Source organism: Lepisosteus oculatus, chromosome 9, assembly GCF_040954835.1.
Source record: "Lepisosteus oculatus isolate fLepOcu1 chromosome 9, fLepOcu1.hap2, whole genome shotgun sequence".
Lineage (NCBI taxonomy): Eukaryota > Metazoa > Chordata > Actinopteri > Semionotiformes > Lepisosteidae > Lepisosteus > Lepisosteus oculatus.
The window spans coordinates 41,986,319-42,003,686 of NC_090704.1; the positions used below are offsets into that span (position 1 = coordinate 41,986,319).

Below are 17,368 nucleotides of genomic sequence, written 5' to 3' on the forward strand. Positions count from 1 at the left end.
TCCGGCCTTCGCCCATGACCCCAGAACGCCGTAATTCCACAGTTTAAAATCCTAATCTCTCCCTGACTAGCAAAACTCATCTAAAGCAGAAATCATTCAAAGCCGCCCCACACCTGAAGCCCGAAACCGCATCAAGATCATGAAACAACCTGCAAACCTTCAATTTGATCAGATAATTCTGACCACAACATATTTTATCCTCAGTCGGTCTCGGATAACAGCCGAGGCCATTCGCTTCGGTGTGTGATATGAACTCCGCGATCACACTTCATTCTATAACCTTGTCAGAAAAAACGATGCCTTGAGTGCACGTTAATTCTGCTTAAAACACCGTTTACGGGTTATTATTTTTCAGCGTTTTATACACAGCATTCAATATATGAGCATTCTTTCATTAAGTGGAAAAAAACTGCCTTGTTTTGTATCCTAGTTTAATTTGAAAAGGTTGAATCATTCTAGTAGGTTTCAACATATGATGTAATACCACGAAAATAAAACAATGACAAACCAATAAAAGCAAAATAGCAGTAACAGGACCTTAAGCATATTTCCCTGACCGCAGACCTCAAAAAGAGCATGATTTAATGTTTTTTCCAAATCCTTAAAATAACATTACCTAACAGCTAGCCACTCTGCACACGTTAATTAAAAACCTAGTTCTGATGCGTATTAACTGGCAGATTAGGTTCCCTTAAAATACGCGTGCACCCTCATCTGTCGCGCTACGAGGAGTGAAATAATTGAGCGTTAGTGGGAGGTCTGCTGGGATTCAGTGAACTGGACTGGTGTAAAATGGGGAGCTTTATTATAATTGGAAAGGAAAAGTGAAACACCTGCGAATTCCTGTTTTTGAAATCACTACCACATTTTCTACTGTCATGCAGGTTCACTTCCTGCAATCGTACTGCGTTTTCTTTAGTAACCTGGACAACGATGAACGATATCTGTCTGCTCTAATAGACTATCACCTTTACACGCGCATAATAATTTCTCTTTCTTTATCGCGATCTAACTTTGCACTAACAGCAAACAGCTTTCTAACACTACACAGTCTGTACGCCACATGGTATAAACGGCAACAATAAATAATTTCACTTTTAACTTGGAACACCTCACCACACAAACCCTAGGAGACTCCAGGACAAGACTTGTTACTATTGAGTCCTCACCAGGAAAGTCAGTGACATGGTGCTGGAGGTCCGCGCTCATCCAGCAAAGCAAACTTTCATTTTCACGAATCGCTGTCATGACACGTTGTCATTTTTGCAACGTGCTATCGTCGTGACATGCTGGCCTTGTCGCAACTATCCTTGACGCAAATCTGGAGACAGAGGCGCACTGTTGCTATATGGGCCCGCCGCTGTCACTTTCACTATCCGTTTTACTGCTCTCCAAGTCGTCACGCTGTGCCGTGTTTGTGAACACCAGGGAATGAAATACTTTTTTTTTCTGATTTCGGAGAGGTTTCTGTCTTTGATTAAAATGATTCCCCCTACTCCTCTACTGGCCCGATGGGTCTTTGGAGAGCTCTCTGTCTCAAGAGTGCATCACTCTTAGTCACTGTTCCTGAATCAAGCTACACAGCTGATATATGCAAGCCCTGTGCTCTGTAAATCATGGCGTGGAAATAATTGAGCATCAGACTGGGAGATCAGCTGGGATTCAGTGAACCGAACAGAGAGGTCAAAGGCAAAAAACATTAGGCTGATCGTAGCTTAGGACAGTCTGTAGCAGTTATCGTAGCACTGGCCAGATGGTCACTGGCATACCCATTACTGGGTACAACAGATCACTCTTTCATCCAGACGTGCACCAAGGTTTATGAGTTTTTGGGGACACGCAGACCAGTTCTTATGTGATGCATATAAGAGGTCTTTATTGTATGTATGCAGGCGTCTATTTGAAAATGATGTTGAGTTAGAACAGTGATTAGGCTTACAGTCCAAATTCATATTTGATCGTGTTCTGAACTGTCATGGATTTTCAGGCTCGGATTACACAATTTTACGAAAGGAGGCAATAAACACCATGGCACACACTCAGATATACACTTTTTTCTTTATTAAAAAAGTTTATTTCATAGTCAGTTCATCTTCAAATCCTTCTTCTATCTGCAATTCCGCTCAGAGCAGCAGGGCACGTCAGAGTTCCAAAGCACCTCCAAGAGATTTGTAATATAATAAAGAATATATTTGATCACACATATTACATCCTTGGCACTAAACACTCAATATGTTACAATACTTGTGGAAGGAGCCTCAAACTCACAATATCCAAGCTCCCAAGTTCAGCATTGGTATCTTTCAGCAGCTTGATTTGGCTGTCAACACCCCACAAAGTGATAAAAATCAAATGGAGCAAAATCAAGCCACCACTGTTGAATTTTACAAAGGTCACATTTTCAATTGGACGTGGATTCTTAAATAATCCTACCACTCAGAAATTCTGAGAGGCATCTACTGAATCAGTCAAATGTAATTCAAAATACTATGTAGGTATTAAATTAGTCTCCGTGACCAAACTCTACTGCAGAATTTGAAATGAAAAGTGAAATACAATCAACAGTGTTTTTGGAGGCTCCTACAAAGTCGGTGCTTGGGTATTCTGAATATTTCAAAATGAAAACTCAGTCCCGGATGACAGAGATAATTGAATAAATTCCACACAGCACAATTTAAAGGAACTATTTTTTACAACTGAGAGAAGGTAGGCTATTAGATAACAACTTTTAATTTTTTTATTATCTTAAATCTTTAATAAAAATATAGATTTGTTCCCTTCATTTACTTTTAAATACTTTTTTGTCCATCGACTAACTTTGGATTCACAATCAAGCGCATGTGCATGTTAAAGGAATGGAGTGATGTACTTCATTTACATTGGTCAAACATGATGAACGAGGACTTCCAGAAGAAAGAATAGTCTATGAAAAGCCAGACATGTGTGGCCACACTTGGCCTCTTTTGGAAATAAAAACATGAGAAAACGCCTCTCACACAGGTTTGCACACGACTATAAAAACACTCCTTGAGATTTATTATTAAAGAGGCAAGGAGCACCTCAGAACGAAATCTCCAAGGGAAAAACAACGAAATAATATCAAACCACAAATGCAAACAAAATAAAGATCCTTACACGTGTGATTTTAATGAGCTTCAAACAGCCGAGAAAAAAACATTTGCTTGCAAACGTCATTACAATCACATTGTCCTTTGCCGGATTTTCCCATGTTGTCTTTCAATATTCGGACTTGTGGACTTTCTCTACTGCATTCCACCTTTCAGCACCTATCCAAGGGCTTATGGGAACAGTGACTGAAGTTGGGATTAGGCTCAAACTCTCCCAATTTCAACAGCCCTTTCTCAGGAAGAAAGAGTGTTTCCCAACCAAGCCCTGCTTGTTTTTAATGGACTGCAAGGAAATCATGAACACAAGGTCAGAACAAGGGGGCAAATGTCTGGCAATTGCCCCTGGGCTTCCGCTACACCCCTTCACTTGTGGTGAAAGAGGAAGTACAACCAATGTGCTAATGGCTTTACAGTGGGTTAACAAATTAACCCCTTGTAGAGCACAGCAGGACGATAAACTGGAAGCATAATTCCTTTCAGTCGCCGATATCCCACAGCTTGCCTTCCCAATCCTTTCCTAGCATGACGAACTCTGACAACGTGAAACCAGACAGACACAGCCCGAAGACTGAGCTCCGAGGACAGGACTGGGCTGCAATGCTGACAGAAAGACGGACACATTATCATACAGATTCTGCATTTAGATCAGTGCCTGGGGAGGCTTTCTGCAGTACAGAGAAGTGGGCAGATATACTAACTATGCAGGCAACAAAAGAATGGGACAGCAGTGTTTGTGATGTGCCTGTGACTGAACTCAAGGTCATGTGTGGATCACGTCATTGTATTCTTTGTGATTTATATCAAAGCTATTAACACTGATTTATTTCTCTGTTCGGCGGTAAGCATAATACTTAATCAAATGTTGCCCTGTATTAAAGCTTTGATGGTATGATGACTATTTGAATAGACAAAACTATCTCTCTGCGGCAGCGGAAGCTGACATCAGCCCCTTGGGGGTTCGGACAAGTCACAGTCAGGAGGGCTCTTTTTTGTGCAAGCGTCAGTATTGTGTCTGTATTAGTCTGGGATATGTCACTGTAGATCCAACATGCAGGATGAAAAAAACAAATCAAATCAATCCTTTAAATCAGAACCACAATGCGGGGCCTAAAACATATGCATTGTGTGACGCAGAAAGAAAATTAAATATTTATTAAAAAGTGGCTAGAAAGACATTGATTTAATACTGAATTACACAACGCTTTGTTTGACATCGATATTGCTACACCAGTTCTGATAAGCATGTGAACAGAACTGCAGTATCACTGCTGTATACTGAGCTATTAATAAAAACCTCCTGTGTACCATCAAAGGGAAATATGTTTCAGCTCCACAAAAGTGCAGGAAACCACTTTTTAAAGTTGAAAAATTTGAATCAAATCATACATCAGACGCTACAGTTTTTAAAGAAATATGAAAGGACTGAGGACACTGTGTGAGTCAGTTTGCGAAGCACACACAGTGAAAGGTAAGATGTGTAACCCATCGCACATCCCTCTTCATTTGACAAGTTAACATCTTGACACAATAGAAGAGTGTTCACCTGCATCTACCGTACATTAATCATTCAAGTTTCAAAACAATTTCTAGCTTTTGGCAACTCTCCCAGCATTCTTCAGCTTTTCCTTCCCTGCAAGAAATTCCCTTTGTGAGATGTTAACACCCTCTGGCTCGCTAATGGTCAACCACATTTGTAACGTCTGGCTATGTCTTACTTTTCACCCCCCCCAGATGAAATGGCTATCTGGTGCAGTTCATGTTTCTCTTTCCCTGGGTTGCAGCCCCCTCCCCCTCTAATCCTGGCCCCAGTTTTCCCCTCCATCCCCCACCCAGGAAGATCAGTTTTCCCGGCCTGGAATAAAGGGATTAAATCCAGGCAGACTGCGTTCCCCTCTGTGTTGGAGCCAATCGCTGCTCTTTAGCATGCTGCATGGTCTGTAGACAATCAAGATGATGGCTACTCAGGCCTGCATTTGAATTTATTTCAATCGCATCTGCCACCCTTGGCAAACAAGGTTAATTGTGATTGAAACAAAATAGGTTTTCATTGTCATCGTTACTGTAATTAAACTCTGCCCTGGAGTGCTGTCTAGAGTATACCAGAGAGTTTAAAGAATGATGTCACCTGCATCTCCACTGACTGCCCTGTTTTCTTTACTAAGGAAGACCATCAGATGCAAAAACAGCCCAACACGATGATCTTTTTCAAAGCTTCTACTAGCCACTTATTTTTAGGTCTTTCTCTTCTACATCTTTTTTCTTTTTCCCCTGAACACCTCTTTGACTAGGTGGTATGCACAGAGAAAGCAAGGCAAGACTGAAGCAGTCCTTTCCACACCACACAACACAAAAAGCAAAATGGCTTACTAACGGGGACAGATTACGATTATTTAACTTTGATCTTAGAATCATTTCCTGAAGGATACCAGAGAAGAAGCCAGATGTGGTTAGCTCTGTGACTCACCTTAAAAAAATCAGTGGTCTCTGAGACAGTGGTCAGCAAAGGACAGCTGTAACTGCATAACAGGATTTCACAAGGACTACAGATCCGATTTATCTGAGATCACAGTGTTTATAACCTCACTGCACTCTGGGAAATTTCATTATGTAAAGGTTCAGTAACTTCAAAGACTCATGGCTTGGCCAAACACTCTTTTTGGTGTTCTGTAGGTAAAGAAACAGATTTTAGAAATAATCAGATGAGTTATTATGAAGTTAATAATTCACCTTATAATCCACACAGATGCTAGTGAAAGCAATACAAAGCAGAGAGGGATTTGAGACAACATAAATGCCTGATCTCTTAATTACCAGCTGGGTGTCTTTCTCTCTGGCAGTGGGGTAGGAGTTAAAATTTAAAGATCTGCAACTTCACATATGACACTTCAATGAAATCCGCAGTCAAAAACCAACATTTAAAAATAATATATTTAGAAATAACATTATCAGATCCATTCAGATTCATACAAAAACATTCAAAGTCAAAAACCTAGTCCTGCTCACTTTTCTTTTATGGCCTGTCCAGATGTGCTTATCCCATCTCATTCAAAGAAACCAGAAACAAGCAGGAAAATATCTTATTCCTGTAAACTTACTTTCAATTCCTTTTTAAAATCCTGGAAACCTTGTCATATCATAGTATAATCTGAGCACAGGGTCGTGCACATACAGTAGGTCTCTGACCTTTAGCCCACAGTCACATTACATCTTTATACCTTCCAAACAATTTACTGGTCACCATAACCACGGTGTGAACCACTTCAAAGCACGATTTGACTTCACCAAATATTTTCACTGTCTCTTCAGAATGTCAAGGACATCCATAAGGCTTCTGATCAAGAGGTGCGATTACATCATTGCTGAAGACTGGCTCCAAGCCTCCGATGATGTAATATGCAAAACCTGAGAGTGCTTGCAGCAACATTGGTACACCTTGATCACTTATCAGGATTACATCACAATACAAGAAACAAAACAGGGATCTTGTAACCTACCCACAAAGTGCTGAAAACTCATGCGCCCACATGTTTTGACAAGAGCGACCTTACAGCACTGACAGTTTTCACGAAATCCACTTCCCTTTATGGCGTCACTGTGTGAACTCACTTATTCTGAATATGAATAATATTACAAATATAGGAACCACATAATCCTTTTAAGGAATGTTAGTGCCTACTGCAAAGTAAATTCACGGCCAAATAGTTTGTGAGACATTAACACAGAAATTCTGTAGTCGGATGGTTCAGTGACTAAGACAACGCTTAATTTTTTTACAGTTCAGTGTGTGAATTAATTTGATTGCGGCTGATGTGTTGAACTCCCAAATTGTCTCCTGAATGACTGTAGACGTGCTTCCTGGGGCTACCTTTCTCCAACAAATAGCTTAAACCTGTGTGGGGAATGTTGCCGGATAACTCTATGTATGTTACTGCAGTTGAAAATCTTCATGGAGACATGTCTTTGGGTCGGAATGAAATTGACAATCACAATTTACAGAAGGCTTTTACAGATAACTTTCTATAAGCAACCAATCACAGCACAAGCTTTGGAGGGCAGCCATTTTGTACGTGGGCACATTTGGCCAAGTAGCCAGTTTTGACATCACTGTGTCTTTCTTCTTTCTCCTTTACTCTTTCTCCCCCTTCATTCATCTGTCCATCTTTCTTTGGCCTTCTAATAAAATCCAGGCTCCAGTTCACACCGCCATCCAAGTGTTCACGGCTGAGACGTTGTAGCTTTTTTAAAACACTTTTGTATTTTGTATTTTTTTTTTAAAGAATCTCCTCGTTTCTTCCCCTTTTTTCGCGTATGTGAAAGGGCAACAAAAATAGAGCAAATGAAATGTTTTTAAAAAAATCATGCAAACTCGCTCAAAGCAGAGGCAAAAAAAAACCCAACTCCAGAATACTTCGATATCGTCACTTCCAAGTGATTGTCTTTTTTCAGCAACACGCACACACATCAGCACACACACGCGCGCACGCGCGCCAGAGGAAAAGCACGTGGATGGAAAAAAATATCCATTGGTGTTTTCTTATGCTTCTTTAAAAATAACTGAGTTTAAAAAAATTAAAAAAAAACAATAGAAAAACTAACAAACAAAAATCACAAAAGAAAAAGAAGGGTTGTTCTTTTCGTATCTAGACACGCCGGAGTAAAAGTCTGGCGTCAAACGAAGGAGGAGAAGCCAGCGATAGGAGCTCTAGACCCTGGCGCCAGGCTGCTGGGGGGTCTGTAGAGAGTGCTGTGCTGGCTGGGGGGGTTGGAGGGCTGCTGCTGGGGGGTGGGAGTCCGGCTGCCTTTGGGCCTGAACAGGCTGCCCTGGGCCTGGGCCTGGGCCTGGGCCTGGGCCGTGTTGTTGAGCTGGGGAGGCAGTGGGGGCAGCGGGGGTAGGGGCGGAGGGGGCGCGCAGTGCTCCGGCTCGCCCGAGTCGCTCTCCGTGTAGCTGTAGGCCTGCGCCCGTGAGATGCCCTTCTGCTGGCGCCTCCAGGAGTTGTAGTAGGTGGGGTCGCTGATGTAGTGGTTGACGAAGGAGTGGGTCTTCTGGCGGTTCTGGTCCACTTCGTACTCGCTGTCGCTGCCCTGTGAGCAAAGACATGGGCACACAGGGAGAGAAAGAACGTTACTGGGAGGCCATGCTGTAACACCCTGGGCTGCCTGATCGCTCCAGCGAGAACAACGTGAGGTGTATTGTCTTGAAACGAGTTCAGGTGCGTACCAGTACCCTCCAAACTGTACCTTTTCACCTACATGCTTTAAGGAACAAGGCTTTGCCGGGTTTTGCCCTCTAAACAGGATACTAAATAGAATCTTAGGAAAGATGACTGAAATAAACCCATTGCCACTTAATAGCAAAATGTGGTAATGTCAGGGGAGTTCCTGAATGAGTGTAAAAAGTAGCCAAATTCTAATTACAACAAAGTGATCCGTGGGATATAGAGCGATGGTTCTCTAGTGTGGAGTTATCTGGTCTGGCTGAGGAAAGGACAGTCCTGTCATGTTCCTGTCATGTATGAGGCTGGTACAGGGTGTGGCTGGGGTGGCAGGAGGGGAGCTAGCAAAGATATCACATCTGTCGGGAGTTGCCTCTTCCCCTGAAGGTCTGTTTAAGCATATCATTTACAGATTTCAGATATGAATAAAAAATTCTGGGATCTGAGAAAGAGTAAGAGAGCAAATAATTGTGAAACGAGAGACAGAAATAATTGTATATGTACAGACGTCAACAAATGAGGCACCTTCTTTAATTTGGAATTAAAACTGGAATTAAGAATTCCTAGATGTCACAAACTAAAACTAATCACTAGAATACTAATATTATTCCAACGAAACACAGTGGTAGACCAAAAACTTAAGCACAAGAAGGAAAGCTAACACTAGGAACTACCTTCCCACTAGCACACAAAATACAGACACAAGATCACCTCACCCATTGAAGTGGAAGAACACGAAGACCGCCGTTCTTTAAAGAGAAAAGCGCCTCCTACAGGTGGACAAAGATATTGTTTTGGAAGAAACTGAAACCCAGGGTGTCTCCCTAATTCAAAAAAACAACACCATCTTCCAAGGCAATGGCCGTAAAATATCACCCGGGATGTGAAGAGCTTGTGCGCACAGACATAAAGAAAGGCATGTGTTCGGTTTGTGCCTTGGGGCAGTTTAAGGCAGTCTGCCAGGGAAATCCCTGTCACATAACACTTAAAATTCACTTCATTGATCCTTCACCACCCCTATCTCAGGCCTTCCAAGTACATGGAATTTCCCCCAAATTTTATGAGTTTACTGAGAGGTTTCAATCCCATGATTATTACATTAATGGTCCTGTTATACTTTTTGTACATGATGATATAAGCAACACAATGCCTTCATCGCTATTCAAGTTTAAGTTTAAGCAGCAAGGGGCACAACATACAACACATTCCCAATAAAACAACATTACTATTAAAAAAACAAAGGGGATGGTCAGATGTTTGGTCAGTGTCGCTCTCAGTGTAAGTTATGTCTCAATGGTGGCTCACTAGTGCTGGCTTTGTGTTATGTGCTCAGCCAAACTGCAATGAAAATTAGTGTTTTATATGGCCAGCAGCCATATCACCCTGCAGCTCACAACTGACAACCCACGGAAACTAGGCAGGTGTGAGCCTGGCCAGTACCTGGATGGGAGACCTCCTGGGAAAAACTAAGGTTGCTACTAGAAGTGGTGTTAGTGGGGCAGTAGGGGGCGCTCACCCTGCAGTCTGTGTGGGTCCTAATGCCACAGTTCAATGTTGGCGACTCTATACTGTTAAAAGGAGCTGCCCTTCGGATGAGACGTAAAACCGAGGTCCTGAGTCTCTGTGGTCATTAAAAATCCCAGGGTGTTTTGCGAGAAGAATAGGGGTGTTACCCCAGTGTCCTGGCCAAATTTCCCCCTGGCCTTTACCAATCATGGCCTCCTAATAATCCCCGTCTCTGAACTGGCTTCATTACTCTGTTCTACTCCCCACTGAGAGCTGGTTTGTGGTGAGCATACTGGCGCACTATGGCTGCCGTCGCAGGGGAGTCCCCATTACCTGTAAAGTGCTTTGAGTGGAGTGTCCAGAAAAGCGCTATGTAAGTGTAAGGAACTATTATTATTATTGATGCAGGCTTGAACAAACTGGCTCAGCACCAGTTAAGAGCACATTTACTTGTCCTGAATGTGCATCAGAACAGTACAGGAACGTACCTCCTTAACCAGCCTCTCTCATCTTTCCTCTTTCTTCCACGTGTCGTTGTAATATACTGTGCAGTGATGCTACAAAGCACTGTAAGTGATGCAAAAGACTTAACGAGTTTGGAATACAAACTCATCTACTCAGTCCCCTGCATTCCTCATCTATGAGCCGAGCTCTGCAGCAGGGGACAGGGGCACAAGCTCAGTGTAACGAACAGTTCTTTCCGGACCCTATGCGGACGACACAATCCGACGAAGTGGGGGAACACTGGGGAAACGTCATGCAGGAAAACGGGGCTGAAGACAGGGGGGCGTGTCCAAGGTGCGCTGGTGCACGGGGGAGGTGTGGCCGAGGCGAACAATCCCAAAGAGTAATCCATAGAGTATCCAAAACACGAAGGTAAGTCCAAAACCAGGAGATCCATCAGAACTCGGAATTAAAACCACGAAGGCCGGGTCGGAACCGGCGGACGGGGAACAGGAACGGGAACGGAGGTTAAAACCTTAACGGGACCAGGCGCTTCCAGGTCCCGGACTCGCATGATACGGAAATCAGATGCAGAACCCGAAGAGCGTCAGCGCCTGGCTTATAAGGTGGGCAGGGAATAGGGCGCAGGTGCATGGAATGAAGTCTTTAGTGAAAGGGCTGGAGCACCCTTAAGGAGGGGGGACTATAGTCGTGACACTCAGGACTGGTGTGACAGGCGAGCTGAAGGCACACAGCTGCCAAGCCCAGGCAGGATTAGAACAGATGTTCTCATCTCAGGGCAGCACATCTGTCCATTTCACTGATTCATCACCCCCCTTCTATCTAAAAATAGGAACCCACAATAATAAGATTCATAAAAAGCTGCAATAATTAGAATTTAGAGGGCATTGGAGGGGATTAACATTAATTAGCTCTCCAACTCAGATTTCAAAGAACCACAGTTTACGAAAATCTAGCGTAAAGGATAGTAGGAATTATGCTGGATCTTTTATAAGTCTGGCGATTAAGAGTTTCATTTCTCTTCCTGTATTATTTTTATTTTGTACTGTTTCTGAACTAGATCTTACGCTAAGAAGACAGATCCCTTAGATGGCTGAAGAAATAAAGGATTTCTAACATTCCTCTTCTGTGTATGACATCTCTGCTAATCTCTGAGGAGTTGCAGCCCACAGTACAGCCTCAAGGGTGTATATTTACTACATGATACCTAAGTAAATTGGAGGAGAAATTGTTTCCTCAGGAGTTTCAGGTAAAATGATCTCAAATAGGATTATAGCCTTGTCAAATCTGTCTTCTTCAGCTTTCAGATGAAGACGGCTCCTCATTGAAATATAGTACAGTTCCCAGCAGTACTCTGTTACAGAAGTACTGCCCATTTCCAGTATGTAGTTAAAACAGCTGTGCTTCAGGTTCTTAAATCCAAAACAGTTCTTTGCAGTGGAAGTACTGCTGGGTCAGCTTCTTAAGGAGTTCTCTAAAGCACTTACCTTCTTCTTTTCTTATTTTTTTGTGAAATTGAGGAGAAATCAATTTGGAAAAAAAATAATCACTGCACGTTCATCCAGTTTACCACGTGTGTTTGAGAAATTTTGACAACACTTTGCTAGTACAGCTTTTCTTTAAGAAAAAGGAGCTTCAGCAGCAGCTGTACGATAAATGATTTGTATACTGTGTGGACAGTCCGGTTATCTGCCAATCCCTGAACCTTCCAGCTCAGACTGAGACAAAAAGGCCCCCACACTTACAAATAAAACTGTGGTTCAGCTTGTTCTGCCTGGCTTTAGGACACACATTGGCAGCCTAGACTAATGCTCTCAAGATAGCAAGTTGGCTCTTTGTTGTTTTCTCGTTGTCTCCTAGATATGGATTATCATTGAACCAGACTGGGCCGAGTGAGTTTCTGTCTCTAGAAATTGTAAACAGCGGTGAATTCAGAGATGAATAAAGAGGAAAAATGGGCAATCCAGGATCCCTACAGACACTTGTCTTACAGACAAGTAAATCCGAACAAGGAAAGGCTATAGAGATACATAGCTTTGATCTGATGAATGCCCATCAGCTGGTGGTTATTCTTTGAATGTTTCTGACCAAGCAAGAAGCATGACAGCCTGGCTGAGGTGTAGAGCTCAACATCGCCCACTGATTGATAGATCATGAACATGGAGCCTGTGCCTATCGGTGGAAAGCAAAAAAATACCCTGTGAAATCCACTGATGCTTTTTCTTATTACTGCTGTAGATCTGCCACTCCACCTAGATAACTTCACCATGAGCTCATCTGACCGTAAACCGTACTCAAGAGCCTCCTTTAAAAACATGAATATTTCTACATAAATGAATGTACACACTAATCTTCTTGGCAGATACATTCAAAGAGAGGAAATGGAGAATGGTTACTGGGGCAACGTCAGGTGTGGCTGTTTACCTGCACGGGGCTTGAGGTGGCCAAGTTTCCATGCCGACCGCATTTCTTTTTCAAAACCCCTTCTTACGAGAACAATGCCAGACTCATGCCTCTCCACACAACTCGCAGTAACGGGATACACTTAAGGGGGGCTGATAGCCCCCACGTTATCCGCTCAATAAAACTTCAAAGGAAATTCCAGCTCAGGTCCTTAATATGCCATTTAGCGATGTCATCGCTGCCACGCAGTAAGAGTGTCAGAAGTGTTTCTGGAGTACAGGAATTGGGAACAAGGCAGAGTCTGTTTAAGTCACAGTGGAATGTATGTAGCTTTGTAGCATCTGCTGATCTGGTGGCAGGCTTTTGTCTTTCACTCAATTATAACACATGAGGAGATAGAAATAGTGGTTTTGTCTTATTTAGCAAAGAATTTGTAAAACCAGTAGAATTTGTGGTATTGCAGCTACTGGTCTAATGCAAAGTATAAAGCCATGTCTATCCTCATTTGCAGCTGTTTGATGCAGTTGACTGTTCCTGTGCCAGCAGGAGGGCTCCTTTTGCAAAGATCCTGGTGTCACGTCTGATCTGATACGTCCTGATCCAATAGTCTCATCTGAGACCTGGCCTTATACTCTGCCTTGCCTGACAGCAGATGTTGAGAGAAGAATGGTAATAGGTCCCAGCACAGGATGGGGGCAGCTAGAATGAATGGTGCCAAGATATGGAAGTTCTGTTCAATTACTTCTACAGTTTCATTGCAGGAGTATCAGACTCATTTGTTACTGATGGAGACGGGAGTATCAGGCTGATCCTTACTGATGGAGACAGGAGTATCAGACTGTCTCGTTACTGATTGGGATAGGAGTATCGGACTGTCTCGTTACTGATTGGGATGGGAGTATCAGAATGATTCCTTAATGATAGGGAGGGGAGTATTAGACTGAATTGTTACTGATGCAGAAGGAGTATCAGAGTGATTGGGTACTGATGGAGAAGGGAGTATCAGGTGGTCCATATCCAGTGTTCTGGAGCTTGGTTACAGCCCAGGACAAGTAAAGAATAGGTTAAAAAGCTTTGTCCTCCATTGTTTTCAGTATTTCAGTGTCTTTTATTTCTCCTGTTTTTGGGTAAGTGGGATGGCGTACTGAGAAGTATATCATGGCATATCATATTTAATAGCAGGCATACTTAAAGTTGGTAAAGACCACATTACTGAATTACTGAATTATTTGAGTAATTCTGATGCCATGAAAACATCTCACTGGCATGTACTACAAGAAATTAAAGTAACAGGCTAGGCAGTGGAATCATTTTAGGTCCTTGCAACATTACAGTATATACTGTAGGTCTTAGTGCAAAGTTATGAAAGACACTGTGTGCTTTGGGAGGCTATACATAGTTAGTCCTATTCTGAAAAGAACACATGAAAAAGAAGCCTAACACAGTGCATAATATAACATCTAAATCTAATTACAATTTATAATATAATTAATTACAGATCTGAATTAGATCATTATTTAATTAATCTCTCACTCTTGCAGTTCAATCTCTTCTTTGCAAAATCTGCCTTAACTGAACAGCAGCAGGAGTGAAAATGAGGCAGAAATGCCGCAATGAAACCCCTCTGAAACATCTCGCTCAGCAGCAGTGCTGGGGAAAGTGAGTGAGAGGGCGAGAGGCGCAGAGAGATCAAGGATCACAGACAAGCGAGATGAGAGAAAGCTGTTCAGGGGCGGCTTTGCCAGAGACCATACTGTCACGTCAATTCAGCGGGTGCCAGGGAGTCCTGAGCACTCTGGGCAGCTTGAATTCAGCTGAGAAGCCGTTGCCCGAGACCAGCAGTGTGCGATGGAAGGAATCCAGGTTCGCGAGTCCTGAGACACTCTCGCCATTGTGAGCGCAGCTCAACACGCTCTCTGTTTACCCTGCCCCGCCCCCTTCCCTCAAGACCACGCTCTCCACGGGAGTGTTCCCAGATCCCCTGCCCCCGTGAAGAAGAGTCGAGACAAAGCTGCAGGACATCCTGGATCATGGCCCCCCCCTGCCTGAGATGAGCATCTTTTCCCTTTTGCATGCAGACTGCAGGCTGGAATACGAGTTCCATGGGAGATAATTAAAACCTCCATCCCTTCTCCTCCAGGAGAATTCAGGCAGCAACATTAACATTCTTCTCCTTCTCCTCCAGGAGACTGGGCATCTCATTTGTGGTTGATCCTATGCTACAGCTTTCTCAAGGCCTCTTGAAGGTTGCCTAGCAGGTTACCAGAGGACAGTACTGGGCTTACGATGAGGCAGCTACCCTGGTTTTCAATAACTCTAACTACACACTTTTCCAATACTCGCTCAATATCATCCTGCAGCTCAAAGTGTCAAAACTGCTTTTCAGTGCCTTTTGAACTCAGATGGTTTGTTTAGTCAGTTTTTCACCATCCTCTCACCCTGTATCATATGCCTTCTTCAATCTTGTCTATCCTGTAGGACATAACTGCAAGCTGTGTTTGTTAAAATGGTGCATTGAGGCACAGTTCTGCCACCAGAATAAATCTGTGCCTTTTTTTTCCTCATTTTTTTAGATTGCTGTAGTTTGGAAATTCCTTCTGCCGATAAGGTTCCCTCTTGGCAAAGTTTTAGTATCGCACAAATTAAACAGACATCATGGCAAATTGCAGACAATGACAGCGATGGGGATAAAATTCAAACTGGCCATGAGCACTGCAGTGCAACATGTCCTCAGTGTGCATATTCAGGTCAATTCCACCCATCACAGAAACACTGGGTGGTGAGAGAGAGCTTTGGTTTTGACACACTGCATGCCACTGGGGAAATGTTCTCCTGCTTTGCCTGGATCTCTATGAATTCCTCGCGGGGCAAAGTATTTCCCTTCTTGGCTAATCAACTGATGTGAAAGAATTAACACTCTCCAAGACACATCTGAGACACGTCCAGGGGTTCCTGAAAGGTGACACCAGACACAAGGCCAGTTCGGACTGAGAGCCAGATCAGACACAGCAGGGATGGAGGCAGACAGCAGCACTCACCTGGGAGTCAGAGATCTCGGAGGGCTTCTCCGTCAGACTGCTGCTCTCTGCTGGGATCAGGTCGTTGTATTTGGTGCTGACATCCTCATCGGAGTAATGCAAGCTGCCAGGACTGGGCCTTGGTGGGGACCTGGGAGAGAGCCCACAGTTAGTGTTCACCCTTCACACGCTTGGCCTGGACAACCTGCTTGTCAGCAGGTGAACGACTTATTACTTCATTAGTGAGCAGCTCATTCTGGTTTTCATAGTTCTGTCAGCTGGCACTGTCATTCGGCATGTTAATCCTAACTCTTTTATCAGACATAACTCCTGACCAGAGCGGTTAACATTTATTGCCAAACATTGCTAACCTTTCTAGACCGAAACCCAAAAAATTGATACATTCTCTTATCATTCCTTCCGAATCTGCATTGAGAAGTTTGGGGCAGAAGTTACCCTGAAAATCTTTGTAGAGACCACCACAGCAGCTTTTATTTTTGCAGCTCAAGCAATGTAAAACATTTTATGCTAGCAGTGAAAACCTGGCACATGGGAGGAGTGACGTTCAGCAAAACCAATCGATCAGGAGCGTGTCAAAAGCTCAGCAGCAGCGCTGGGAAATAGTTTCAGGCTCACAATCACTCCTTTATCTACAGAGACAAAATGCATTCAGCTTGCAGCCTCTGTTGCCTGTTGACATACTCAATCTCTTGTTTGGATGAAGGGGGCTGATATTCACTTCATAAACATCATGGGACACACATGTGAGTCTCTCTTGGAGGTTCTCTGGAGCAGTTTTGTTTTTGTCTGGTTAATATGATATGCCAAAAGATTGTTGGTCTGCCCTTGTGACATCTCGTGAGCTGCACTCCAAGTACTGTAAGAGGATGAACAGAGCAAACTATACACATACTGTTATATCAAAGAACCCTTTTAATGCTGACAAAAGGAGGAAATCGCTGGGTCTCTTCTCCCCCATAGAACAATCAAATGACTGTTCTCGCTAAACATTTCCTTATTTTATCATACAACCTATGCTCCTGTTTAAGGCCGAAAAACAAATTCAGATATAAATACTGGCCAATCTGAAGCAGCGGGTTGTTTTTTTTAAGGGAGAAACCAGACCAAGTCTAATGATGAGTTATGGAAAAAAAAAAAAGATTACATGGAAAATCATGAATTGCCTGTAATTTTGTTTTTGCAACAATAAAATGCTTAAAAGTATATTAACAGGGAAGAAGAAAACAATCTAAATAAAATTTCAAGATGACAACAGTCTTGATTTTATATTTAGGAGCCCCATGGCCCTTCATAGCCAAAAGAGGTCTTAATGCAGCTTCATAGCTATAACTGAATTAACTATTTCATGTATTCAGGGGCTGTGTTCAAGGAATAAATTGCACACAGAGTGTTAAAGTCATGACTTCACCCTGACTGAAGCCAGAAAGACATGTCCCTACACTGAATACACAGTGGCCCTGTCATGGACTGAAGTCAATGGGTGGTGGCAAGACTTGATAAACACTGCCTTCAAAGAGAAAAGCTCAAGATTTCCAGAGGAAAGCTGGCTGATAAAGGTCTTTCACATCCAATCTTGGTGCTCCTGCCCTTCATTGAGCCTCCCAGATGGAGGCAG

General features: G+C 43.0%; 1 protein-coding gene across 4 annotated transcripts in view; it reads right to left on the bottom strand.

Annotated features, from left to right (window-relative positions):
- Positions 1 to 3,122: 3,122 nt before the first annotated feature.
- The window catches only part of sdk2b (sidekick cell adhesion molecule 2b), a 226,612-nt gene continuing 212,366 nt past the window's right edge, over positions 3,123 to 17,368 (bottom strand). For all 4 annotated transcript variants that reach the window (XM_069194565.1, XM_069194564.1, XM_069194563.1 and 1 more), the window contains 2 exons: positions 15,754 to 15,883; positions 3,123 to 8,210 (listed from right to left, as the gene is read on the bottom strand). In XM_069194565.1, coding sequence (XP_069050666.1) covers positions 7,797 to 8,210; positions 15,754 to 15,883 — 544 coding nt within the window. In that variant the 3' untranslated portion in view covers positions 3,123 to 7,796. The remainder of the gene's footprint in view (positions 8,211 to 15,753; positions 15,884 to 17,368) is intronic.